At 37.8% G+C, this 26,425-nt stretch overlaps 2 protein-coding genes across 2 annotated transcripts; both read left to right on the top strand.

The window, feature by feature from the left end:
• Positions 1 to 6,559: 6,559 nt before the first annotated feature.
• On the top strand, positions 6,560 to 7,528 carry LOC130836290 (olfactory receptor 7A17-like). The gene has a single exon (XM_057708351.1). The coding sequence runs from the start codon at positions 6,560 to 6,562 to the stop codon at positions 7,526 to 7,528; it is 969 nt and encodes a 322-aa protein (XP_057564334.1).
• A 15,221-nt stretch (positions 7,529 to 22,749) lies between these two features.
• LOC130836289 (olfactory receptor-like protein OLF4) lies at positions 22,750 to 23,703 on the top strand. The gene has a single exon (XM_057708350.1). It carries the CDS (start codon positions 22,750 to 22,752, stop codon positions 23,701 to 23,703), a length of 954 nt encoding a protein of 317 aa, XP_057564333.1.
• Positions 23,704 to 26,425: the final 2,722 nt, after the last annotated feature.

Raw genomic sequence — 26,425 nt, 5'->3', positions numbered from 1 at the left:
ATGTGTGTATACACAGGGGTGTGTGTGATTGCACACATTCTCTTTCAAATAACCACACTGGCACACATGATGATGCATTTACCACCCCATCTTTTAGGTTCACTGGAAACCTGAAAGAAAGTTGGAGGGTAAAGAAATGAAAGGAATGAGCATTTGAATTAACATGAAAATCAAGCGATGTAGAAATTCAGGCATGAACTACAGTAGAATGGGTGGCCTTAATATCAATAATGAATTAATTTTCCTACCTTAGTGCTTCAAAGGCCTCAAAGTCAGAGTCACATTTACATTTCTACAATGGGGAATTCTCTATATCAGCTAATGGCCCCAAGTATCAGCTTTAATCTACGTCTACTTCAGGTGGGCTATCAACACTAAATAAACAAACTGAAAGGTTGAAATTCAGTTTCCTCAAGCAAACCTTATTGAATAAAGTATGTATGGGATTCCTATTGCTGCTATACAAATTGCCACAGTAGTGGTTTACAATAAACAAACGTATGCCCTTACATTTCTGGGTATCAGAAGTCTGAAATTGGTTTTATTCAGCTAAAATAATGAGATCAGCATGGCTGGGTTTTTTCTGTGGTCTCCAAGAAAGAATCTACCTTCTCTTCTACTCCAGTTCTAGAAGCCCCCATTCCTTGGCTAATGGCCACGTTATCAAGGTCAGCAGCTTAACGTTTTCAAATCTCTCTCTGACTCCAGCTCTCTGCCTCTCTCATCCACATTTACAGGACCATTATGATTAAGTTAATCCCACCTAGATAACCATGGCTAAACTTAAGGTCAGCTTCTCAGAAAATTTATTCAACTTCTTAGCTTAAACATCCCTTGCTAAGTAGAGTAACTTATTAAAAGGCTACAGGAATATGGACATGGACATCTTTTGAAGGCCTTTATTCTGCCTACTACACAGACGTTTTCAGAAGTAGATTGTTTGGTGTGATTCAAAGGCCCATATGTAAAAGAATTGTACACAGAATTATTCACATCCTCTGGAATGAATGCATACACTTTTCTTCAAAATGTCATGCAAAGGTGATACGGGGTAGAGAAAATGAAAACTACATACAAGACTCTAAATTATAACTACAACAAAGCCTGGCTTACTCACAGACTGGCCACAACCCACTACCTGCCTCATCAACATCATTCAGGAAATTGTTAGAGATGAAAAGCTTCTTGACTCACCAGGCAGGATGGACTGAACCAGAAACTGCATTTGGACTAGCATCTGGGCTACTGGTTTGCACAATGAAGTGAGGAAAGTGCTGGTCTTGAATAGGTTTACTCATTTTCTCCCTGTTACCTTTTTTGGGCAGGATCATTTGTGTTGGCTGCTGTCCTGGACATTGTAGGTATTTAGCAGCATATCTTCAACATGAGCAAATAGTACCCAGGGCAAAGGCCTCTCTGATTGAGAACATTGGCCCACAGCTTGAAAGCTGGAAACAAACTGGCTTAATTACAATGTCCCCACGCCTTACTCAGATTATAACTGGCAGATCTCTAATCCCCTTGAATTCCATTTCTGCAATGGAAAATGGAGTTCATAATAGTACTACCTCATAGAAAGGAGTTTTCTAAATCTTAAAGCATACATTTCCTATAAGTTGCTAAGATCTATATGTCTCATAATTATCAAACATTATCTAATGAGGGACTAATGCAGCCCATAACTTGTGCTATAAATATGAAGTACTTAATTATTTTGGCAAAAACTGTACTGAATCCAAGCAGTGTACAGTCCAAGGATTTATATTGAAGGAACAAAATTATCCAACTTCTTAAAGATGAGAATAGTAATTTTCTAGAGTTATCAGGGCCTGTGGCTTACCAGGATGCAATGCTTTGATTAGGGACCCAAGCAAGAAGAATCCTCAATCTGAGACTCTGGAGAAAACTTGAACTCAGATTTGAGATAAGGTGCTGCTACCTTAAGGTTTATTTCCCTAGAAAGACAGGGGAGATCATGAAAAAAAAAATCACTGAATTCATCTGGCTTGTAACATTGTCTCCTAGACACAGAGAATAAGCAGGAAATTTTCCCTATCTGTCCAGACCAGTGTCCCTCAGGGAAATCAGTTACTAGACATGGTAGTAACAAGAGGGAAATGTGCTAATGAGCAGGTATATGGAGCTATAAATATCTCCTCTGCTGCATCCCTCAATCTGTGCAACCTTGGAATGCACAGGACGTTGTTTGGAGTCATAACTCTGACTAGGGGGCCAGTGCTTGACACCATTCCGCTGTCTTGTCTGGGAATAGAGCTTCTACCTCCACCATCAACCAATCCAAGACTAGTTGGGACACCTAAGTTGAGACTTTCCTCTCAGAGACTCCACCCAGGTGAGGCCAAGATTGCAGCAAATACTGCAGGAGAAGGTCAAAGGAAATGGCAGCCAAGAATATTTACCTGAGCTCACCTGAGAGCCAATCCAGACTAGCTCAGAGCTAAGATCACTGAGGTTGTTTGTTTGCCTGATTGATTAATTAGTGCATAAATTAATTATGCCAAAAACAGTAGTGAATATTAAACTCAACAATGCAAGGGTCAGTGTTGGCCATTAAATTATGGACATGGAAACCCAACTTGGAGAGGTAATAGGAGGTGTAAGGTGCTTTCAGTAAAAGTAGAACCAAAGTCCAAGGAATTTTGCAATTAACTGGAGTAAAGATATAGGTATTAGCTGTGGAGGGATGTACAGTGATGTAGGATGCTTTTTTAAGAAGGAGCATGTTTGACTATGATGAGGAAGATCCAGAACAAGGAATGCTGGCAAACATTGCCTGACAACAGCAGTTCATGACACATACATTTCACAGAATCTCCTTCCTCTTAATATTCAAATACAAATTTTTATTTATTATGTGTAAATGTGTATTTTAGAGCTTACTTTGCAATGAATTCACTCACTATAAGGCTGAATATATTTGTAGATCAGTTACCCCATTATTTCTTCTATTTAAAATTGCTTGTTCAATCCATGGATTAGAAAGTGGACATCTTTGACAGGGAGGTGAAGGTGGGGAGGGGACATTATTCAGCCCATAATATAACCCTATTTGAAAGTGTTCCTTTGCAATACTGAGCTTTAATCAGGGCAAGATAAGAGGTTCTAACAACATTGTTAGATTACATGTGGTTAAGATGTTGTTAAGGTATAAACTGTGTCTCCAATGAAACAGAACTGAATTCCTGAGTGAGAAAATAAAATATTAGTGACAAAAATAAAATAAAATCCCCTGCTATTCAGTAAAGTTCATTTCTACTTGAATATTAGGCTTCAATAATGATGAACAACAAATAGTTGGGTTTTGACTTGGCCCAATTTGAGAATTTTTGAACCAAATTTCATATACTAAGATCAATGATATATTTATTTGCTCTTGGGGCAGAGGGCAGAAACAAGAGGAATTACTACTAGGCAGCATAGGGAAAGGAGACAGCAAATCCTGTAAATTAGACAAAATGAGAAAGCAAAGAAACACCATGCAGGCAAAGGAGCAGGAAAAAAAAACCCACAAGAATGAAAAGGGAATAGGAAAATTGCCTGAAAAAGAATTCAGAGTAACGATAGTAAAGATGATCCAAAATCTCGATAACAAGATATGGAAAATAAAAGAAACAGTTAATAAGGACTCATAAGAACTAAAGAACAAACAAACAGCAATGGACAACATAATAACTGAACTTAAAAATACTCTAGATGGTATAAACAGCAGAATGACTGAGGCAGAAGGACGAATAAGTGAGCTAGAAGATAGAATGGGGGAAATAACTGCCACAGAGCAGGAAAGAGAAAAAAGAATAAAAAGAATGGAAGACAGTCTCAGAGACCTTGGGCACAACATTAAGCACACCGACATTCGAATCATAGGCATCCCAGAAGAAGAAGGAAAAATAAAAGTGTCTGAGAAAATGTTTGAAGAGGTTATAGTGGAAAACTTCCCCAACATGGGAAAGGAAATAATTAATCAAGTCCAAGAAGTGCAGAGAGTCGCAAACAGAATAAACCCAAGGAGAAATACATTGAGGCACATATAAATCAAACTAATGAAAATTAAACACAAAGAAAAATATTAAAAGCAGTGAGAGAAAAGCAACAAATAACATATAAGGGAAAACCCATAAGGACAACAGCTGATCTTTCTGCAGAAACTCTGCAGGCCAGGAGGGAATGGCAGGATATCCTGAAAGTCCTGAAAGAGAAAAACCTACAGCCAAGAATACTCTACCCTGCTCTCTTTTTTTTTTTTTTTTTTTTTTTTTAATTTTTATTCTGCTTTTGGAAGAAGTTTTCTATACGGCCTGCCTTTTTTTTTTTTTTTTTTTTCTTTTATCTTCTTATTGTCTTTATGTTTTACCAAAGCTTTCTTTATTCCAACAAATGTCAAAATCATAAGGGAAATACAAATATGTGAGAAATTTAACACAATTTTATTTCATCTACCCCACCAAGTATGTTTATATTGGAGGAAATTTTCAGGTAAAAAAATTATTTTTATAACTTCGTCTTTTTTTTTCAATAACAGCTTTGTTTCAATATAATTCACTTTTTTAATGTATACACTCCAGCTGTTTTCCAGCATATTCACAAAGTTGTATATTGATCACTGCTGTCTAATTCCACAGCATTTTAACATTCCCCCCAAAAACCCCATATCCATTAAAGTCACACCCTCTGTCCCTTTTTCTCCAGCCCCTGGCAACCACTAATCTACTTTCTTTCTCTATAGATTAGCCTATTCTGGACACTTCATATAAATGCAATCATACAAAAAAAATTTAATAAAATAAAATTGCCTGTTTAGGCCCTTTGTTTTGTAGTGAATTCAGCATATTTTTATTCCTGTTTTTGATTGTATTCTTTCAAACTAAGACTTGTAATTTTATCAATTTTGCTGTTTCCCATTTAGATATTTTACATATGTATACAATTATTTGTGCAGAAAATCTAAGAGCTTATAAGTTTTGTTTGGTAAGATCTGCCAGTCTCATCTTCTCCCCATTGTTCTTTTTTTTTTAACTTGAAGGAATTGATTAATCACACAAATATTCTTCACTTGCGAATCTTCCCTTAATCAAAAATGAAAATGAATGTTCTTCTTCATACTCAGTGCTAATAAATCATGATATATGAATGTTTTCAACTACTTTGCTTATCTTGTTTTGATCTTTTGAAATTAGAACTCTCTCTAAAAGTTGCATCGTATTCAGCCTCCATTTAAAAGGTGTTCTTTACATTTGACTAAATTATCTTCCATATGCAAATTTCAATGCATATATTTCTAAATAAGAGGAAATTATACATAGATAGTGCTTCCATTTCATATTTTTAAAGCTTGATGTCATATTATTTCCATGTCCTTGGAAATCTAAAATTGAAGTTATATTATTAAATTACAACATATTATCTTTTCTTTTTGAGATTGGTTTTGATTTTTCTTTCAACTTTCCTTCATATAGGTGGCTTTAATATTGAATTTCACAAAGTGCCAAAGATACATAACATGGATGAAGGACCCCTTGTGACTTGAAGTTTCAGCAGAAGCAGGGAGGGCACCTCCTATGTCAACATTCTCTGATATCATCTTTCATTACTCATCCTCCTGTTCATGTCCCTCACCAGACTGGCTTCCTTTTTGGACTGGAACATCTTAAACGAGCACCTTCCTCAGGCCTGGGCACTGGCTGTTCCCTTGCCAGGCACACACATCCCCAGGTATGCTCATCCACTGGCTCTATCTTCCCTGATATCTCTGTTCAAATATCACCTTGTTCACAGGTCTTGCTTAAACATGCATTTAAAAATAGTGCTCCCTTTTCCCTCTCTCCCTCACACCTGCTTTTGTTGTCTCCGTAACACCTGTCAATTTATTTATTTTATTGGCTTGTTGGGTCTTTTTTTTTTTTTTCTGCAGTGCACAGGATTTCTTTTTAGTTGTGGCAAGCGGGGGCTACTCTTCATTGTGTTGTGCGCGCTCCTCAGTGCCATGGCTTCTCTTGTTGTGGGGCACGGGTTCTAGGCATGTGGGCTTCAGTAGTTGCAGCACATGGGCTCAATAGTTGTGGTGCATGGGTTTAGTTGCTCCATGGCATGTGGGATCTTCCTGTAGCAGGGATCAAACCCGTGTCCCCTGCATTGGCAGGTGCCACCTGGGAAGCCCCATGCTATGTGATTTTTATTTGCTTACATTACTGTCTCCATAATCAGATTTGGGGGGATTTGTTTTTTAGCACCCTACACTCCCTGCATAGATGGTACCAGGAACCAATGTTCCCAACTCAATTTATATTTTTTTCAACTGTGTGAAAGAATTTCTCATTAAAACTGTGATTACATGACATCTTGGAGAAAAATGAGAAAAGACAAGTTTGCTTCTTAGAGCTGACACAGGGGATTCTCTAAAGTGGACCAAATCCATTAACAAATATTGAAATTAATCTCCTAATAGGGAAATATAAATAATAGCACTTTAACAATATGAGTAATGAGCATTTGTGTGAAAATTAGTTTTATTTGTCCCTTTCTTGTTAGTCACCTCCACCACATGGCACAAAAGAACAAAACAAAAAGTTCAGAATTTCTTTATATGGGATTTTCAGAGGAGCCAGAACTGCAGCCCCTCATCTTTGTGATTTTCCTCTCCATGTACCTGATCACAGTGTTTGGGAACCTGCTCATCATCCTGGCCACCATTTCAGACTCCAACCTCCACACCCCCATGTACTTCTTCCTCTCCAACCTGTCCTTTGTAGACATTTGTTTCACCTCCACCACCATCCCAAAGCTGCTGCAGAACATCCAAACCCAGAACCAAGTTGTAACCTATGAAGGCTGCATCATCCAGGTGCATTTTTTCACACTCTTTATAGGACTGGACATCCTCCTCCTGACACTGATGGCCTATGACCGGTTTGTGGACATCTGCCAACCCCTGCACTACATGGTCATCATGAACCCCCAGCTCTGTGGACTGCTGGTGCTGGTGTCCTGGATCATCAGCATCCTTCATTCCTTGTTAGAAAGCTTAATGGTGTTGCAACTTTCCTTCTGTACAGTCTTAGAAATCCCTCACTTTTTCTGTGAACTCAATCAGATGATCCAACTTGCCAAGTCTGACACCTTTCTCAATAACATGGTGATGTATTTTGTAGCTGTGTTGCTGGCTGGTGGTTCCCTCATATGTATCCTTTACTCTTACTCTAGGATAGTTTCCTCCATACGTGGAATCTCATCAGCTCAGGGGAAGTACAAAGCATTTTCCACCTGTGCATCTCATCTCTCAGTGGTCTCCTTATTTTATTGTACAGGCTTAGGAGTTTATCTTAGCTCTGCTACTACCCACAGCTCACACTCAAGTGCAACAGCATCAGTGATGTACACTGTGGTCACACGTATGCTGAACCCCTTCATCTACAGTCTGAGAAATAAAGAGTTAAAGAGAGGTCTGAAAATGCTCTTTGGAAAGGAAAATATAAAAGGTCCTATTGTCCTAAGGCTTGGGAAGCACCTGTGATAGCAGAGCCTCAAAGCCTGAGCCAAATGTTGCCAGTCTTTGATTACATTGTGAAGGCTGAACATGCTCTTTATATTTTACTTGTAATTTCTATTTCTTTTTCAACTTCTCTATACAACATATGTAAGTCACTTTTAAGTTTTGTAATATCTCTGATATTGAAGAGCTTTTCCCTTTTTTCTAAATTTTTCTACTCTCCCAATTATATTCCCAACCTTGAATGTGAAATATTTGAAAATTTCTATTTATCTCAAGGGATCACTTAAGAATAATTTCTGCTCAAATGAAATAAACCATACTGAGTATTTTTGTTTGTTTGTTTGCCTACAAGAAAGGTCATGAGCTGTACAACCCCTATGGGTGAAAAAACTTGTCACCACAGCTATTGAAAAGTTTGTAACAGAGGAAAATCTCAGACCACTGTTTTTCACTTTTGTAAACATCATTCTTTGTATATTACTACCTTAATTGTTCTTCCTGATAATCCAAACTTTAACACACTGGTTGTTACCACTGATCAAGGTTACTTTTCTACTCATTAAAATCTTGTTCTGCTCTATAGCCTGTGTCCACTGTACTGTACTCACTGGCAAAACTGGTAATAAAATGTATCTCCAACTCGAAGCTACACAGAAAGACAGCTATGGAAAATAGATCAATATAATATGGCATTAGAACAGAGTTAATCTTAAATACAATGAAGCAAAATATTAAATCATACAAATCATACATTTATTACCATGCCATCATTGTTTTCAGGCAGTTCATTAACTCATTGAAATATGGGCTATCAGTGTCCATTTGTAAGGTCTATTCATTGAGCTGAAGGACCGGAGGCATGTTTTTGGTTTTTATTAAATTATTTTCTCATTTCTATTTGAAAATTTCCATTGCTTCCACAAAATATGATTCCTTCTATTTCTCTAAATGAAATACCTCCTACTCTTCTAGATTGACACAACCATTAAAGGGACAGTGAATGATCAATGTCAATATCATCCATTGTGTATTATCCTCATAATCAAGCCTTCACTAGAAAGCTTGGATTGCTGCTCAGGTACATGATTCAGGGTCACAAGTGTTTTGCAAATGTTCATGTCCTTCCAGCCTCTCCATGTGACATCAAAGGACACTTTTTCATGCATTTATTTGAAATAAACTTGAAAAACAGTGTGATCGTGGATGTTATCTTCAAATATCAGGAAAAGAATGCCTGGAACAAGTGGAATCAAATTACTAAAACTGTGCTGAGTTCTGTCTGATTTGATTGTTGCATCAGTTATTGTGAAAGTGAGCGGAACATTGTGGGGCTTCCTTGGAACAGACACACACCGCATATCCTCTGCCTCTTGTTTGTAGAAAAGCTTTAGCCTTCTAGGTCTTCCCCAAGTACCAAACAGCAAATTTCATCAGAGAAGTGAGAATTTTCAGAAACAAAGGAGAACTGTCAAGCAAGAAAAATAATAATTGTTTAGCCATAAAACAAAGTCAAGTCTTAATTCCTTAATTCTTCTTCAGAGGCTATAGATAATTTCCTAAACAATATCCTTGCATTGTTCTGCAAATACTAAAGCCCCCACCAGGTGGGAAAATATTAACTACAAACTGACCACAAGCACATAGATCCCAGACCTGTTAGAACTAAAAGACTGATGACTGAACTTCCCAAAACACCACCCCGTTACCTAACCAACAACCACTGACGATAATTTTGCACAGGCTGATCACACAATCTGTGACCCTCTACCTCACAGTGTCTTTAAAAACACTTCCCTGAAAGCCATTGGGGAGTTAGGGTCTTTTGAGTATGAGCTGCCCATTCTGCTTGATTGGCCAATTTTGGGCACCTTGCAATACACACTGCACTTCCCTTCATCACAACCCAGTGTCAGCAGATTGACTTTACTGAGTGTGGGAGAACAGACCCAAGTTTGGTCAGTAACAATAGCTGCATACAAAGTTTCCTAAAATAAAATTGTTTGATATAATATTATTTTAATCAAATGGAATGGCACAGTAGGGAGTTCTTCTAAACTCCGCAAGGCTTCTCATGTGTCTATACTCAAATGTGAATCTCTCCGTTATTATTTTTAATTATTTAGTTATTTTTTATTGGAGTATAATTGCTTTACATTCTTGTACCAGTTTTTGAGGTACACCAAGGTGAATCATCTGTATTTATACACATATCCCCGTATCCCCTCCCTCCCTCGACTCACCCCCACCCTCCCCATCCCAGTCCGCTAAGGCATCATCCATCATCAAGCTGAACTCGCTTTGTTATACAGCAAATTCCCACTGGCTATCTATTTTACACTTAGTAGTATATATATGTCTATGCTACTCTCTCACTTCGTCTCAGCTTCCCATTCACCCCCCAACTCCCCAAACGTCAAGATCTCCAGTCCATTCTCTGCATCTCCATCTTATTCTTGTCTTGTCACTGGGTTCATCAGTACCATTTTTAGATTCTGAATATATGAGTTAGCATACAATATTTCTCTTTCTCTTTCTGACTTACTTCACTCTGGATGACAGACTCTAGGTCTATCCACCTCATTACATATAGCTCCATCTCATCCCTTTTGATAGCTGAGTAACATTCCATTGTATATATATATGCCACATCTTCTGTATCCATTCATTTGTTGATGGGCCTTTCGGTTGCTTCCATGTCCTGGCTATTGGAAATAGTGCTGCAATAAACATTATGGTACATGTTTCTTTTGGGATTATGGTTTTCTTTGGGTATATGCCCAGGAGTGGGATTACTGGATCATATGGTAGTTCTATTTGTAGTTTTTTAAGGAACTTCCAAATTGTTTTCCATTGTGGCTGTACCAACTTACAGTCCCACCAACAGTGCAGGAGAGTTCCCTTTTCTCCACACCCTCTCCAACATTTGTTGTTTCCAGACTTTGTGATGATGGCCATTCTGATTGGTGTGGGGTGATACCTCATTGTGCCTTTGACTTTCATTTCTCTGATGATTAGTGATGTTGAGCATCTTTTCATGTGTTTGTTGGCCATCTGTATGTCTTCTTTGGAGAAATGTCTATTTAGGTCTTCTGCCCATTTGTGGAATGGGTTCTTTGTTTTTTTGTATTAAGCTTCATGAGCTGCTTGTATATTTTGGAAGTTAATCCTTTGCCCGTTGTTTCATAGGCAACTATTTTTTTCCATTCTGAGGGTTGCCTTTTAGTTTTGTTTATGGTTTCTTTCGCTGTGCAAAACTTTTAAATTTCATGAAGTCCCATCTGTTTATTCTTGATTTTATTTCCATGATTCTAGGAGGTGGGTCAAAAGGATTTTGCTCTGATGGATGTCATAGAGTGTTCTGCCTAGGTTTTCCTCTAGGAGTTTTATAGTGTCTGGCCTTACATGTAGGTCTTTAATCCATTTGGAGTTTATTTTTGTGTATGGTGTTAGGAAGTGTTCTAATTTCATTCTTTTACATGTTGCTGTCCAATTTTCCCAGCACCACTTAATGAAGAGGCTGTCTTTTTTCCATTGTATCTTAGCGCCTCCTTTGTCAAAGATAACATGCCCATATGTGCTTGGGCTTACCTCTGAGTTCTCTGTTCTGTTCCATTGATCCTCCTTTCTATTTTTGTGCCAGTCCCATACTGTCTTGATGACTATGGCCTTGTAGTATAGTTTGAAGTCAGGAAGCCGAATTCCACTAACTCCATCTTTCCTTCTCAAGATTGCTTTGGCTATTCGGGGTATTTGTGTTTCCATACAAATTGTAAGATTTCTTGCTCTGGTTCTGTGAAAAATGCTATTGGTAATTTGATAGGGATTGCATTGAATCTGTAAATTGCTTTGGGTAGTACAGTCATTTTCACTATGCTGATTCTTCCAATCCAGGAACATGGTATGTCCCTCCATCTGCTTGTGTCGTCTTTGATTACTTTAATCAGTGTTTTAAAGTTTTCTGCAAACAGATCTTTTGCCTCCTTAGGCAGGTTTATTCCTAGGTATCTTATTCTTTTTGTTGCAATGGTAAATGGGAGAGTTTCCTTAATTTCTCTTTCTGCTCTTCCGTTGTTAGTGTATAGGAATGCAAGAGATTTCTGTGCATTAATTTTGTATCCTGCTACTTTACTAAACTCATCAATTAGTGCTAGCAGTTTTCTGGTAGAGTCTTTAGGGTTTTCTATGTATAATATTATGCCATCTGCAAAGAGAGACAATTTTACTACTTCTTTTGCAATTTGGATTCCTTTTATTTCTTTTTCTTCTCTGATTGCTGTGGCTAAAACTTCCAAAACTATGTTGAATAATAATGATGAGAGTGGACACCCTTGTCTTGTTCCTGTTCTTAGAGGGAATTCTTTCAGTTTTTCCCCATTTAGAATGATGTTGCCTTTTGGTTTTTCATATATGGCTTTTATTATGTTGAGGTAATTTCCTTCTATGCCCATTTTCTGGGGAGCTTTTATTATAAATGGCTGTTGAATTTTGTCGAAAGCTTTTTCTGCATCTATTGAGATGATCGTATGGTTTTTATCCTTCAATTTGTTGATATGATCTATCACATTAATTGATTTGCATATATTGAAGAATCCTTGCATCCCAGGGATAAACCCCACTTGATCATGGTGTATGATTTATTTAATGTGCTCTTGGAGTCTGTTAGCTAGTATTTTGTTGAGGATTTTTGCATCTATATTCATCACCGATATTAGTCTGTAATTTTCTTTTTTTGTGACATCTTTGCCCGGTTTTGGTATCAGCGTGATGGTGGCCTCATAGAATGAGTTTGGGAGTGTTCCGCCTTCTGCTATATTTAGGAAGAGTTTGAGAAGTATAGGTGTTAGCTCTTCTCAAAATGGTTGATAGAATTAGCCCATGAATCCATCTGGCACTGGGCTTTTGTTTGCTGGGAGATTTTTATTCACTGCCTCAATTTCCATACTTGTGATTGGTCTGTTCATGGTTTCTATTTCTTCCTGGTTCGGTCTTGGAAGATTGTATTTTTCTAAGAATTTATCTATTTCTTCCAGATTATCCAATTTATTGGCATATAGTTGCTTGTAGTAGTCTCTCATGATCTTTTGTATTTCTGTGGTGTCTGTTGTTACTTCTCCTTTTTCATTTCTAATTCTGTTGATTTGCATCTTCTCCCTTTTTTTCCTGATGTGTCTGACTAATGGTTTTTCAATTTTGTTAATCTTCTCAAAGAACCAGCTTTTAGTTTTATTGATTTTTGCCATTGCTTTCTTCCTTTCTTTTTCTTTTATTTCTGCTCTGATCTTTATGATTTCTTTCCTTCTGCTCGCTTTGGGGTTTCTTTGCTCCTCTTTCTCTAATTGTTTTAGGTGTAAGGTTAGGTTGTTTATTCGATAATTTTCTTGTTTCTTAAGGTAGGATTGTATTGCTATAAACTTCTCTCTTAGAACTGCTTTTCCTGCATCCCATAGGTTTTGGGTTGTTGTCTGTCCATTGTCATTTGTTTCTAGATATTTTTTTATTTCCTCTTTGATTTCTTTAGTGATTTCTTGGTTGTTTAAGAGTGAGTTGTTTAGCTTCCATGTGTTTGTATTTTTTGCAGTTTTTTTCCTGTAATTGATATCTACTCTCATGACATTTTGGTCTGAGAAGATGCTTGATATGATTTCAATTTTCTTGAATTTGCCAAGGTTTGATTACTGACCCAAGATGTGATCTATTCAGGAAAATGTTCCATGTGCACTTGAGAAGAAAGTGTATTCTGTCATTTTTGGATGGAGTGTCCTATAAATATCAATTAAGTCGAGATGGTCTAATGCATCAATTAGAGTTTGTGTGTCTTTATTTATTTTCTGTTTGGATGATCTGTCCATTGATGTAAGTGGGGTGTTCAAGTCTCCCACTATTATTGTGTTATTGTTGATGTCCCCTTTTATGGCTGTTAGCATTTGCCTTATGTATTGAGGTGCTCCTATATTGGGGGCATTGATATTTACCATTGTGAAATGTTCTTCTTGGATGGATCCCTTGATCAATATGGAGTGTCCTTCCTTGTCTCTTGTAATAGTCTTTACTTTCAAGTCTAATTTGTCTGATATGAGTATTGCTACTCCAGCTTTCTTTTGACTTCCATTTGCATGGAATATCTTTTTCCATCCCTTTCCTTTCAGTCTATATGTATCCCTTGGTCTGAAGTGGGTTTCTTGTAGGCAGCATATAGAAGGGTCTTCTTTTGTATCCATTCAGCCAGTCTGTGTCTTTGGTTGGAGCATTGAATCCATTTACATTTAAGGTGGTTATTGACATGTGTGTTCCAATTACCATTTTCTGAATTGTTTTGGGTTTGTATTTGTAGGTGTTTTCCTTTTCTTGTGTTTCCTACTTAGAGAAGTTCCTTTAGATATTGTTGTAAGGCTGGTTTGGTGGTGCTGAATTCTCTTAACTTTTGTTTGTCTGGAAAGCTTTTGATTTCTCCATTGAATCTCAATGAGATTCTTCCTGGGTAGAGTATTCTTGGCTGTAGGTTTTTCTTTTTCAGGACTTTCAGTATATCCTGCCATTCCCTTCTGGCCTGCAGAGTTTCTGTGGAGAGGTCAGCTGTTATCCTGATGGGTTTTCCCTTATATGTTATTTGTTGCTTTTCTCTTGCTGCTTTTAATTTTTTTTCTTCATGTTTAATTGTTGTTAGTTTGATAATATGTGCCTTGGAGTATTTCTTCTTGGGTTTATTCTGTATGAGACTCTCTGTGCTTCTTGGACTTGGTGAATTATTTCCTTTCCCATGTTGGGGAAGTTTTCCACTATAACCTCTTCAAACATTTTCTCAGACACTTTCTTTTCTTCTTCTTCTTCTGGGGTGCCTATAATTCGAATGTTGGTATGCTTAATGTTATCACTGAGGTCTCTGAGACTGTCTTCCATTCCTTTTATTCTTTTTTCTGCTCTGTGGCAGTTATTTCCTCCATTCTATCTTCCAACTCACTTATTCATCCTTCTGCCTCAGTCATTCTGCTGGTTATACAATCTATAGTATTTTTAATTTCAGTTATTTTGTTGTCCATTGCTGTTTGTTTGTTCTTTAGTTCTTCTGAGTCCTTATTACCTGTTTCTTGTACTTTCTCTATTTTATTATTGAGATTTTGTATCACTTTTACTATCATTACTCTGAATTCTTTTTCAGGCATTTTTCCTATTTCCTCTTCATTTATTTGGTCTTGTGGGTTTTTTTCCTGCTCCTTTGCCTGCATGGTGTTTCTTTGTTTCCTCATGGTAATCCAAACTTCTGGGGTTGCTTGTCCCAGTGATAGAGGGGTTTATAGAAGACTGTCCAAGCCCCAGACTAATGTCTGAGTGTTGGGTTAAACAAATACTAAGTCTAGGAAACACATACATGTATAAGACACACAATTATTGAATCCATTAGGACATAAGGCTCTGGAAAGACCTGACAGAAGAACCCCAGTATGCTATCAGATATTCAAAGAGAAACCCAACAGAAATTGAAATCCAAGACAGAACAAAACAGAAACAAAAGCAAAAACAAACAAATAACACCTTACACATACAAACACAAATCCAGGAAGATATTGAAAGCTAGGATCAAATATAAAACAGAGCTAGAGTACCACCAGACAGAATAGAGATTCTCAGAATGAAATTAAACAATTGTACTAAGAACTAAGATAAAGACAAAAACCTAATATGAAATACCAAGACAGTGTGTCATCTGGAGAATAGAGCAAGGAGTCTGAGAAGATCAATAGTGTTGCTTACATGTTAAGATAAAATAAACTAAAAATGGATGGAAGACAAGGGAAGAGAAGATCATCGTGTGCCTGGAAATATGTAAATAAAAAGAAGGGAATAGAAGTGCATAAAGGATAGAGATGAAAGGAAAGTAGGAGAGATATATAGTCCGTACTACCAAAAACTTAGCTAGAAATAGAAGTATATAAAAAGGCTAAAAATAAAAATAGAATAAATAGTAGAATAAAAAGAAAAATATGTTATAAAATTTGTAGATCCCTTAGGACTAAGATCGTAATTAATAAAAAATATATAAATAAGTAAAAAACAAAAAACTGGAACTGATCCCAGAATGGACCAGTTCAATAGAATTGATACTAATATTTCTGTTTCCTTAGAGTCTCAGCTGTAAGTGTCCTTCTACTCTCCTTGGGTTTTTTGGTTTTTGTTGTTTTTTTTTTAAGCTCTTTATTGGAATATAATTGCTTTACACACTTGTACCAGCTTATGAGGTACACAAAAGTGAATCAGCTGTATTTATACATATATCCCCATATCCCCTCCTTCCTGCAACTCCCCCCAGCCCTCCCCGTCCCCGCCATCTAAGGCATCACCCATCATCAAGCTGATCTCCCTTTGTTATACAGCAACTTACCACTAGCTATCTATTTTACAGTTGGTAGTATATATTTGTCTATGCTACTCTCTCACTTCGTCCCTGCTTCCCCTTTGTCCCCCACCCCCCCAATCCCATGTCCTCCAGTCCATTCTCTGCATCCTTATTCTTGTCTTGTCACTGAGTTCATCAGCACCATTTTTCTTTTTAGATTCTGCATATACGAGTTAGCATACCATATTTGTTTTTCTCTTTCTGGCTTTCTGCACTCTGTATGAAAGACTCTAGGTCTATCCACCTCATTACATTTAGCTCCATCTCATTCCTTTTTATAGCTGAGTAATATTCCACTGTATATATTTATGCCACATCTTTATCCATTCATTTGTTGATAGGCATTTAGGTTGCTTCCATGTCCTGGCTATTGTAAATAGTGCTGCAATAAACATTACGGTACAGGTTTTTGTATTATTCTGTGACCAGCAGAGCTTCCTTTATTGTTCATCTGTAAGCATTGGTGTGTGGGGAAGGAGAGGGTACAATGGTGGTTCCTTCCCCTGGGAGTGAGTGAGCAGTGGCACTCTGTCATTTCAGTTGGGCTTGGAGGTGCCTGTTGCAGAGGGGCACCGGTAGCTCAGGTGTAAACAGAATGTCTCAGAGTTGGGCCTCTCTCCAGGCTTCTTTGTTCTTGGCAGCCTCCCTGCTGCTGGCATTCCAAGGGGTTTTAAGATAGCCCTGCCCGAGGGCCTGAGGGTCAGTGTTATCCCTGAGTGCCTTAGGTGGCCCACAGGTGTCCCTCCACTGCCTGCTGCAGGTGCTGAAAGAGAGAGAGAGGGTATACCTGCAGCTCCTCCCCCCTGCCTGTGAGCCTGCAGCATATAGCTGCCATCATGACCGGGCAGCTCTCAGGGGCTGGCACTCCTAGCCGCAGACCTCTTCCCTCCTGTCCTCTCGGTCTGTCACCTTACTGGCAACAATTTTTCTCACTCTGAACCAGCTCTCCAGTTCCCAGGCTCCCACTCCCAGATCCTCTGTTCAGCTGTGAATTGACATCTCAGTCCAGGAACCCTTAGCTGTGGTGCAGACCCTCCCTGTATTTCTTACTCCCTCCCGTCTGCCACAGCTCCACCGCTTCACCCTCTTTGAGCCGTCGTAGATGCCTCTCTATCAGTTATGTTGGGATCCTTGCAGTCTTTTCTGGTGTCCGAGGTCGTCTGCTGCTGTTCAGTTGGTTCTTTGTGGGATTTATTGAGTCTTTTGGTGCATTCTCAATGCATCTGTGGAGAGGGACGCATTCCACATCCCTCTACTTCCCTGCCATCTAATTATTTATTTACTTATTTATTTATTTATTTAGCTTGTTGGGTCTTTTTGCTGTGCATTGGCTTTCTTTAGTTGCGGTGAGTGGGGGCTACTCTTCATTGTGGTACACAGGCTCCTCATTGCCGTGGCTTCTCTTGTTGCAGAGCACAGGCTCTAGGTGCATGGGCTTCAGTAGTTGCAGTACATAGGCTCAATAGTTGTGGCTCACAAGCTCTAAAGCACAGGCTCAATAGTTGTGGCACATGGGCTTAGTTGCTCTGCGGCATGTGGGATCTTCCTGGAGCAGGGATCGAACCCATGTCCCCTGCATTGGCAGGCAGATTCTTAACCACTGCGCCACCTAGGAAGCCCTCCACTGTGTTTTTAAAGCTCATCCATAAGGTTGTGTGAGAATGTACTGTTCTTCCATCTTGAGTCAATTTATGTCATGTTACTCCTTTGATATGTGTAGGCTACGCTGCTAGTTTGCAGGGAAAATAAGTTTATTAAATGTGAATTGCCTTAATTGAATTTCACTACTTTAATATCTACATATAGAACTTTCATTTTTTCCAATCAGAGAAATATCTTCCACCTCTGTGAGATGTGACTCAGCTACCTGTGCTCTAGATCCTACCTTGATATGCACACTAGAATTTTTAATTGTAATAAATTTATTAAAGTATAACTACATGCCAAATACGATACTCATTTAATGTGTACAAACTGAAGAAATTTAAAAGTCATTTATAATTAAGGCTATATACTGCCTCTTTCTATATATACAACTTGAGAAGGTATTTAATAAGTTTTATACAATGTTTTACTGTTGTGTTATATAATTATTATAAATTTAACCCCCTGGCCTCTGTCTCCTAACTCCTGGAGGTAGTATGGAATAATAAACATAACTTCTGAGGGATGCTGGGAGAGCAAGTGACATCTGTAAAAATACTTTTGTAGTCCAAGGAACACATTCAAGGGCAAGGAATATGTCTCTGTGTTATTTGTGTGTATTTTTCTCTCAAATAAACACACTCATACACATACATGTATATTCACACACACTCACATATAATTCCATCTATTATGTTGAAAGAAACCTCAACAGAAAGTTGGAGGGTAAAGAAATGAAAGTAATGAATGTTTAAATTAAGATGAAATTCGGGAAGTGTAGAAATTTAGACAAAAAGACATAAAGTAGAATGTGTGATATTACTTTGGATGTAAACTGATATTTCTATCTGAATGCCTTAAAGTCAGAACTACATTTATATTTATGGAATGGGGAATTCAATGCATTAGATAATGGGGCAAACATCTCCAAATTGACTCTAATTTTCTTCTTCTATTAATGTGGGGTTTAAACACAAAATACATTATCTTTATTCAGGGGAAATCAAATGACTGAATTGAGAAGCTTAAACTTAGTACCCATGATCCATATTTTATTGGATAAATGTATATATTGCATTCTTTCTGCTGCTGTAACAAATTACTTCATTGTGACTTAAAAAATTAAAGTTCTAAGGCTCAGAAGTTGAGATTTATCTCAGGGGCTGAATACAAGATGTCTGTAAAAGCTGGGATCCATCTGGACACTCCAGGAAAAAAATGCCTTGCCTTCCTAGATCACTTTCTGGTGGGCACCTGCATTCCTTGTCTCATGGTCCTTCCATCTTCAAAACCAACAATGTAGCATCTTCAAATCTCTCTCTGACTCCAGTTCTTCCTCACTTCTCCACGTGTAGAGGACTATTGCCATTTCTTATACCAAGCTAACATTCTCATCTTAAAGTAAGTGATTAGCAAATTTACTTTATCTGCTAGCTTTATTCCCCTTTATGTAAGCTAACATGTTCAAAAGTTCTTAGGATTAGGATGTAGACATCTTTTTGAGACCCTTATTCTATCTATTCAAAGTCTTTTGGGGATGTATATTATTTGATGTCATTTAAGAGCCCAGATATGAAGAACTGAACACAGAATTTATTACAGCCTCTGCAGTGAGTGAAGTATTTTTACTTACAAAATTGCACACACAGAAAATGATTTTTGGTATAGAAGATCTAAACTTACCTATATATGACTTTAACACAGAACCAGAACCTTGTTACTCAGTGGGACCCACAGACCAAGACCTGGAGCATCACACCTCCCAGGAGCTGTTAGAAATACAGAGTCCTTGGGCCCACTGGAGACCTGCTCAACCAGAATTTGTACTTGAATTAGAATTGCTGGTGACTTGTATGCACAATGAAGTGGGAGAAACACTGGTGTAAAATGGGTTTTCAACATTTCAGGCAGGATAATTATTTGCGTGGAGTGCTATCCTGTGTATTGTGGATATTTAGCAGCAACATTTCTGACATTGCCAAATATCTCCAGGACCAAAATCATCTCTGGTTGAGAACCACGACAGAGTTTGAGAAATGCAAGCATCCAGATAGAATTCTATTCAAGACTCCATCCCAAAATTGGTTTGTAATTTGTAGAAGAACATTAAGTACCTCTGATCCTCATACCTGAAATGTAGGATGGAGTTATAATAGTACTACCTCACAGAAGGAGCAAATTAAATCAGATAATCCCTATAATTTGCTAAGGTAGGTTATGGTGCTTGGAAATATCTGAAAATAACTCATAACTTACAAACTTTTAATTAGGGACTAATTGACAGCTCTTAACTTCAGATATAATTTGAAATTCCTAAGGGTTTTGCCAAAAGTGCCAGGAATCCAAGAAGTGCACTGCCCAATGTTTTACGTTAAAGGCACAAAGCTGTCCCTCTTACATACAGGGGAATAATAACTTTCTAAGGGTATCATGGGCTATGTCAATGTTTTGAAGACCCAAGGAACCTCTTCAAGACAGTTGCCTCAGGCTCACACACTGGAGAAAACAAATTCAGCATTGGGATGAGGTACCTGGAGTTTAGGTCTTTGGAAGGCAAGAGAGTTAATGGAGAAGGGTTAATAAAAACTGAATTCTCCTGGCTTATAACCTGATCTGAGAACAAAGAATCAGCAAGAGAAAAATCCTTTGTGTCAAGACCAAGTCCCACAGGGAAATCATGTAGTTATAGGCAGTAGCAACAAGAGGGAAGTATACCTAATGAGCAGACAGAGAGAGCTATAAATATCTCCTCTGCTACATTTCCTGAGCTTGTATAACCTGACATGGATGAGACACTGTTGTTGCTTTTGGAGTCCTAAATCTGACTAAAGGACCAAATGTTTGACCCCTTCCCACTGTCCTGTCTGCAAACAGAGCTCCAGTCTCCATCATCAACCATCCATGAAAGTATTCAGACTTTCACAGGGATACCTTCCTCTCAGATCTCCCATGCAGGTGAGTACAAGAGCCCAAAAGACAGTGCAAGAAAAGGTCATGGAGAATGAAATCCAAGAATGTTTACCAGAGGTTATCTGAGAACCTATTTAGCCTATCCCAGAGCCCAAAGATCACTGTGGTTTCTTGACTGCTTGACTAAATATCAATGTACTTTTTATGATTTTAAAAGGAGAAGTGAACATTGAACTCAGTAAGGCCATGTTCAGTGATGCCAATTAAGTGATAGGAATGGAAGTCCAGTTAGAAGAGGGATGAGAGACATAAAGTTCTTCCAGTAAAAGAGGAATATACGTCCATGTATCTTATTAATTAACTGTAGTAGAGAAATTGGGTATTAGCTAGAGAGGGATATAAAATGAAGTGAGGGGATTTGTTTCTATCTTGTAGGATGGGTCATATTTGACCATGTTTCCATACTGATGAGAAAAATCCACATCAAAGAATTCTTGCAAATACATTTTTGCAAAAGTAGTATATATACTTCACAGAATATAAGACATATTTCACAATATTTTCTGTGAAGTAAATTTTCAAAAATTTAAGATATGGAAAGGGGGATGCTAATGAGCTTACTTTGCAATTATTTCTTTACCTGGAGGCTGAATATCTAGGTGGATTTGTTAGTAATTTACTTTCTCTATCTCACATTATCTGTGTGAGTCCTTTGCTTTTGTATAGTAGGATCTGAGAACTTTTATTCCTGATTTTTATAGCATTCTTTCAAAGAGTTGGAGATATTTTCACAAACTGGTTATTTGCCACTTAGTTGTTGTGTGTATGTATAAATACATTTGAGGGAAATTGTGAGTGTATGCAAATTTTGCATGGTCACATCTATCAATCATATTCTGTTCAATCCATTGCTTTTCTATTTTATTTTTTTTTTTGTGATACAATTCAGGTTTCATTCTAATATTCTTCACTTGCAAATTATTGCTTTAAACAAAAGTGATAGTGAAAGTTATGCATCCTTAGTGCTAAAGAATCGCCCTTTATATTTTCTATAGTTTTTACATCTCTATTATTCATTGTTCTGTTCGGCCATTGTGATTACATACATTTCTAAAAGTTTCATCACTTTCAGCCAGCATTTGGAACACATTTTTTTTTACCATTTGACTAAAGATCACCTATGTCTTTCTTAAGCACATTGAAATCCACAAGCCTTCATGTAAGATGAAATTATAACTTAGGTCCTGCTTTCTCCTTACATTTTAAAAGTCCTCTGTAATATTCTTCTATTACCAAGTCTTTGGCAATTTAATAATAGTGACCCATGTAGATGATGTAAAAAAAATAGTACTTTTCATATCTTCATATAAGTTACTTGTGAATCAGCTGTATTTATACATATATCCCTGTATCCCCTCCCTCCCGCGACTCCCTCCCACCCTCCCTGTCTTGGCCCTCTAAGGCATCACCCATCATCGAGTTGATCTCCCTTTGTTATACAGCAACTTCCCACTAGCTATCTATTTTACAGTTGGTAGTGTAAATATGTCTATGTTGCTCTCTCACTTCGTCCCAGCTTCCCCTTCACCCCCTGCCCCCCCCAACCGTGTGTCCTCCAGTCCATTCTCTGCATCTGCATCCAAGGTCATTCTTGCACACAGAACTCAATCAGCAGAAGGTACTAAAGAAAAAATTCATTTAAACATACAGGCCACCTGTGCAACAATTACATAAAGTGCTACAGGAACAAAATGTATATGAAGGACTCTTTGTGACTTGAAGTTTCAGCAGCAGCAGGGAGGCTTCCTTGTTCCGCTATATCCTCTGACACCATCTCTCCTCACTCTCCCTCTTGCCCACTACCCTCCACACAGTGAATATCTTAAACAAGCACCTTCCCCAGGGCCTGTTTACTGGCTGTTCTCCCTGCCAGGCCCACACTTCTACTAGGTTTATGGCTCTTGCTCTCCCTTTCTCGAGGTCTCTGTTCAAATGTCACCTTATTTTCATGTCCTGCCTGAACAGCCATAAAAAATAACAGCCCCCTCTACTCTTTCCCTTACACCTGCTTTCATTTTCTGCATAGTACTTGTCACCATCTGACATGCTATATATTTTTAATTTGCTTATATTCTTTCTCCATGACTGGGTTTTTGGAAATTTTGTTTTTCAGAACCCTGTACTCATTGCAAAATCCATGAATAAAATATTGAAATTAATTTTTATCAGCAAAATGTAAGTGATAGCATTTCAACAATATGAATAATGCTCATTTCTTGGAAGTCACCTCCACCACATGGAACAAGGGAATGATACACGAATTTCAGAATTTATTCTTCTGGGATTATCAAAGGAACCAGAACTGCAGCCCCTATTATATGGGCTTTTCCTCTGCATGTACCTGATCACTGTGTTCGGGAACCTGCTCATCATCCTGGCTGTCAGCTTAGACTCCCACCTCCACACCCCCATGTACTTCTTCCTCTCCAACCTGTCCTTTGTAGACATCTGTTTCACATCTACCACCATCCCAAAGATGTTGTGGAACATCCAAACATGGGACAAAGTCATAACCTATGAAGGCTGCATCATCCAGATGTATTTTTTCATAATGCTTGCAGGCTTGGACAACTTTCTCCTGGCTGTGATGGCCTATGACCGCTTTGTAGCCATCTGCCACCCCCTGCACTACACAGTCATCATGAACCCCAAACTCTGTGGGATTCTGGTTCTGGTTACCTGGATCATCAGTGTCCTGCATTCCCTGTTACAAAGCTTAATGGTGTTGAGACTGTCCTTCTGTAGAGAGGTGAAAATTTCTCACTATTTCTGTGAACTCAATCAGATAGTTCAACTTGCCTGTTCTGATAACTTTCTTAATAACATGGTGATGAATGTTGCAGCTGGACTCCTGGGTGGCGGTCCCCTCACTGGTATCTTTTACTCTTACTTTAAGATAGTTTGCTCCATACATGGAATCTCATCTGCTCAGGGGAAGTATAAGGCATTTTCCACCTGTGTGTCTCACCTCTCAGTTGTATCCTTATTTTATTGTACGAGCCTAGGAGTGTACCTCAGCTCTGAAGCAAGCCATAGTTCACAATCAAGTGCAGTTGCCTCGGTGATGTACACCGTGGTCACCCCAATGTTGAACCCCTTCATCTACAGTCTGAGAAACAAAGACTTAAAGAGGGCTCTGAATGTGTTCTTTAGAATGGCAGCTATAAAAGGGCCAGTTGTCCTGGGCTGAGGAAGGGCACATGATTGAAGAGTTCAAAGCCACAAAGCCAGAAATTACAAACATTTGACCAGATTCTTTTGTGTAAGTAGAACTTGTTCCTCTGTTTATTACCTCAACTTTTCATTTCCTTGACTTCAATCTCTCCATACAATTTAAGTTACTCACTTGATGAAGCCTTGTGATCTCTCTCAAATTCAACAGTTTTTCAATTTTATAGTTTTTCCGCTCTCTCAAATTTGTTCTCAACTTTGGGTCTGAAAATCTTGAGAATCAGCATTTTTTTTCATATGACTAGATGGATTCTTTAAGAATAATTTATCCTCAAATAAAATATATAGTATGAAGTACTTTTGTTTTGCTAAAAGAATAATCATGAGTTTTACTGCTGCTTTGGAAAAAATACTAATCTAGTCACCCATAGCTATGAATATGTTTGTAGCAGGGAAAATCTCAGATCACAGATTTAACTTTTGTGTGAATCATTTCTCTGTACATCACTACCTTAACTGCTCTGCTTTATATTCTGGACCATAATATAGAGTGTGTTTTGTAATATGTCATTGAATGTAATTTTCCTCATTAGAATCCTATTCCCTTATTCAAATCTGTGTCCACAATACCTACCATAATCATTGGCAAACATAGATTATCAAATATGTGTCTCCATTTGGAGTCTGCAAGGTAACAGAAATTTGAATAGGTAATTTGACATAATATGCCTTAGAGTCATAGATGGAGTTAAACAAGATGAAGCAAAAATTGTAAATATATTTTGAATTACTGTGCAAAGTATTTCTTTTTCATGCCATACATCTGCTTCTTCAATTATGGAAGATCGATGTTCATGTGGAAGGAGGTTTATATTTTGGAATGAAGGAATTCATGGCTTGTTTTAAGTGATTTTATTAGATTGTCTTTCTGTTTCTCCTTGAAAACTTCCAGTGCTGCCTACTCATGAATTCTTCCATTATTAGAGCTGAAATATCTCCCTCCTCTCTAATGTTAGTCATAATAATAAAAGGGCTACTGAATGTACATTAGAGATGTCACCCCATTATGTCTTTATAGCTCCTAATATTTATATGTCTTTTATATTATATGTCCTAATTTTTATTATTATGAATCTATTCAGTCATTATGATCAAATGGTGACTGACATGAGAGATTCAATTCCTGCCCAGTGTGTGTTTCAGGGTTACCAATTTCTCTCTACAGTCATTTTCTTCCAAACTTTCCTGGTTACCCAGAAGGGAACCTCAATGGAATCACATTTTAATACCACTTTGTGAGATAAACTTGAATAACAGAATGAACTTGAATGTTGTCTTAAATATGGAAGCAAGTGCCAAAAATAGGAAACAGCAGATTTTTGCAATTACCTTCACATTTTTTTCAGTTTGATTGTTGTATCAGTAAGGTATTGCTGTATAACAAGCTGTTCTGAAAGCAAATCATTTGACATTGGCATGTTAAAATGGAATTGTATGGTAGGGAATTATTCTGATCTCTGTTAGAAATCTCATGTGTCTTTATTCACTTTTAAGTCATCTGAGGAGGCTCTGTTGGTCTTGGCTGAGCATTTGAATATCCTGGGGGCTCAGCTAGCTGGGGGCCGATGTATCATGGCCTTGCCTGGGGCAGTCAGGCTGTGCTCCTGATGTCCTCTGGTCCTCCAGGTGGCCCACCTGAACATGTTCACATTTCTGAGGCAGAGTACACCAAGTCCTCCTAAGACACATCATTATTTTCACCATGTTCTATGGAACAATGCAAATTAACAAAAACCCGAATCCAGCCCAGATACAAAGGTGGAAAAAGAGACTCCACCTCCTCATGGAAGGTGCTTCACTGTCACATTGCAAAAAATGTGGCTACAGACAAAGGTTCAGAATTGGGACCATCTCTGTGATCAGACTAACAGAAATATAATTTCAACTCAGTAAAGTTTTATTTTCACTTCCACTTTCAACAGATGAATGAACTTAGAAACCAGAGTGAGACCAAAAGTATATGTGTTTGGGGATTTTTTTTTCATTTATTTTGATTGAGACACATTGGATTATAACATATGTAAGTTTCATGTCTCCTACCTTCTGTTTCTACATCTGTATACTGTAGAGCATGCTCACCACCAAATATTTAGTTTCCATACATTACCGTACATGTGATCCCCATTACCAATTTCACCCTCTCCTCTGGCCCCTTCCCTCTGGTAACCAAATCTGTTTTCTGTACTTACATGTTCACTTTTTATTGGTTTGGCTTGTTCATTTGTTGTGTTTGCTTATTTGTTGTATTCTACATATGAGTAAAATTTCATACTATTTGTCTTTCTCCCTCTGATTTACTTCACTTAGTGTAATAAAATCAAGGTCCAACCATGTTGCCATAATGCAAAATTTAATGTTTTTTGAAATATTTTCATTGAAGTATAGTTGATTTACAAGAAACCACTAGTTGATTTACAAGAAACCACTTTTCTATATCTGTGAATCTGTTTCTTTTTCACATATACATTCATTTGTATGATTTTTTTTAGATTGCTCTTTTAAGTGATAATGTAGTATGCTTCTTTCTCTGTCTGACATTTCACTAAGCATAATATTTTCTAAGTCCATTTAAGTTGATATGAAAGACAGAATTTCACTCTTATGGATGAATATTATAAAATATGTAATTTTTTTTATCCATTCATCTGCAGATGGGCATTTGAGTTGCTTCCACACCCTGG

The sequence above is a fragment of the Hippopotamus amphibius genome, chromosome 15 (assembly GCF_030028045.1).
Source record: "Hippopotamus amphibius kiboko isolate mHipAmp2 chromosome 15, mHipAmp2.hap2, whole genome shotgun sequence".
NCBI lineage: Eukaryota > Metazoa > Chordata > Mammalia > Artiodactyla > Hippopotamidae > Hippopotamus > Hippopotamus amphibius.
Note: the sequence above shows the minus strand (reverse complement) of the source record. Positions and strands in the feature narration are given on the sequence as shown.

Coding starts and splice junctions, on each gene's coding strand:
- LOC130836290 (XM_057708351.1), top strand. CDS start 6,560: ATGGCACAAAAGAACAAAACAAAAAGTTCAGAATTTCTTTATATGGGA.
- LOC130836289 (XM_057708350.1), top strand. CDS start 22,750: ATGGAACAAGGGAATGATACACGAATTTCAGAATTTATTCTTCTGGGA.